Source organism: Chlorella variabilis (genome assembly GCF_000147415.1).
Source record: "Chlorella variabilis unplaced genomic scaffold CHLNCscaffold_248, whole genome shotgun sequence".
Taxonomy (NCBI): Eukaryota; Viridiplantae; Chlorophyta; class Trebouxiophyceae; order Chlorellales; family Chlorellaceae; genus Chlorella; species Chlorella variabilis.
In genome coordinates this window covers 1-1384 of record NW_005434894.1, presented here as the reverse complement: position 1 = coordinate 1384, position 1384 = coordinate 1, and the positions used below count along the sequence as shown (strand labels likewise).

The following is a 1384-nucleotide window of genomic DNA, read 5'->3' as shown; positions in this document are numbered from 1 at the left end:
AGGGCTTTTCTGAACAGCTGCTCCGCCCCTTGTGCATCTCCCTGCACGCACCAGCAGCGTGGGCCAGGCAGCCTGTGAGCGGGGCGCCGGAGACCGCAGGTGCAGATCGCGGCTGCGCTACCTCTTGAAGCTTCAGGGCTGCCAGGTCCGACAGCAGGGCCGCCTGGGGGTCCCTCGCTTGAGCCGCCATGTCTCGGCACATGCACTTCACCTGGGCGCCTCCGTCGGTATGTCGTAGAGCCACTTGGCTTCTATCGGGTGGTTTGTGCGATAGAATTCTTGATACAGCGGGAGTTCCACATCGTGCACCGCTTGTACCTCCCTGAGGCAAAGGCTGCCCGTGCGCTCTTCTTAGCGACCTGTGTTTTCTTGTCTGGGTCATACACTATTGTTTCAACCCATCGCCCAGAACTGGGTTGAAGGCGGCGCCTGGTCTTTGTCGCCACCATGAACTTCGTCCAGCCTGCTCCGGTGGACCAGGTGCCTGACGGGCTCGCTGCGGAACCTGACCAAGTAGACCAAGTCCTGAAGCAGTTGGTTGATCGATGCGTGGTGGACGTGGCTGCACGCGCAGGTAGGAGCTAACAACCCAGACGCCTGGGCAGGATATTTTGCAGCAGGCCGCCCCACTGCCGGTGAAGCTGGCTGCAATGCCGCCATGGCCGACGCTGCGCCAGCCAGTTCGTGTCCCTGGTGCAGGTGGCGGGGCGGGCCTCCCAAGTGGTCAGCTGTTTATGGACTTCGTCAATACGGCTGGGTGGGCCATAGGCAAGTGCCCCGCCATTAGGGACACAGTGTGGTGGTGGGTGGCTATGGAGGACGTTCAACGCCTCGGCGCCTGCTGCCTCTGCTCTGCCCCATGGTTGTGCAGGCGAACCTGAAGTGGCTGGTCGGCTGACGCAGGGCATCCTTCAGGTTGTGCAGCCTGCCGTGGGTCCCGCTGTGCAGCAGGCGATGCAGCAGCAGGGCATCCAGGAGACGGTGCAGCAGGCAGCGGGGCCCGCTGTGCAGCAGGCGGTACAGCAGGAGCTGCAGCAGGTGATGCAGGGGATCCAGCAGGGGCTGCTGGCGCTGCAGCAGGGGCAGCACGCGCTGCAGCAGGGGCAGCAGGGGCTGCAGCAGGGGCAGCAGTTCCTTCTGCAAGCTGTGCAGGGGCTGCAGCAGGGGCAGCAGGAGCTGCAGCAGGGGCAGCAGGAGCTGCAGCAGGGGCAGCAGGAGCTGCAGCAGGGGCAGCAGGAGCTGCGGCAGATGCTAGTCGGCGCCCACAACCTTGCTGCTCGGGTGCACAACCGCGATGCGCGCGAGGACGGCCCGCTGCAGCCGCTGCGCAATGACGTGCATCATCCTGGAGCAGAGTTTGGGGCACTGCCTGCCGCTGGTGTAT

At 64.6% G+C, this 1384-nt stretch overlaps 1 protein-coding gene across 1 annotated transcript; it reads left to right on the top strand.

Moving 5' to 3' along the window:
• Positions 1-368: 368 nt before the first annotated feature.
• Positions 369-1335, top strand: CHLNCDRAFT_59504 (expressed protein; the record flags this gene model as incomplete). The annotated part of the gene is made up of 3 exons (XM_005842590.1): positions 369-574; positions 700-768; positions 872-1335. Coding segments are annotated over exons 1-3 (660 nt in total), but the record flags the coding sequence as incomplete, so codon positions are not given.
• Positions 1336-1384: the final 49 nt, after the last annotated feature.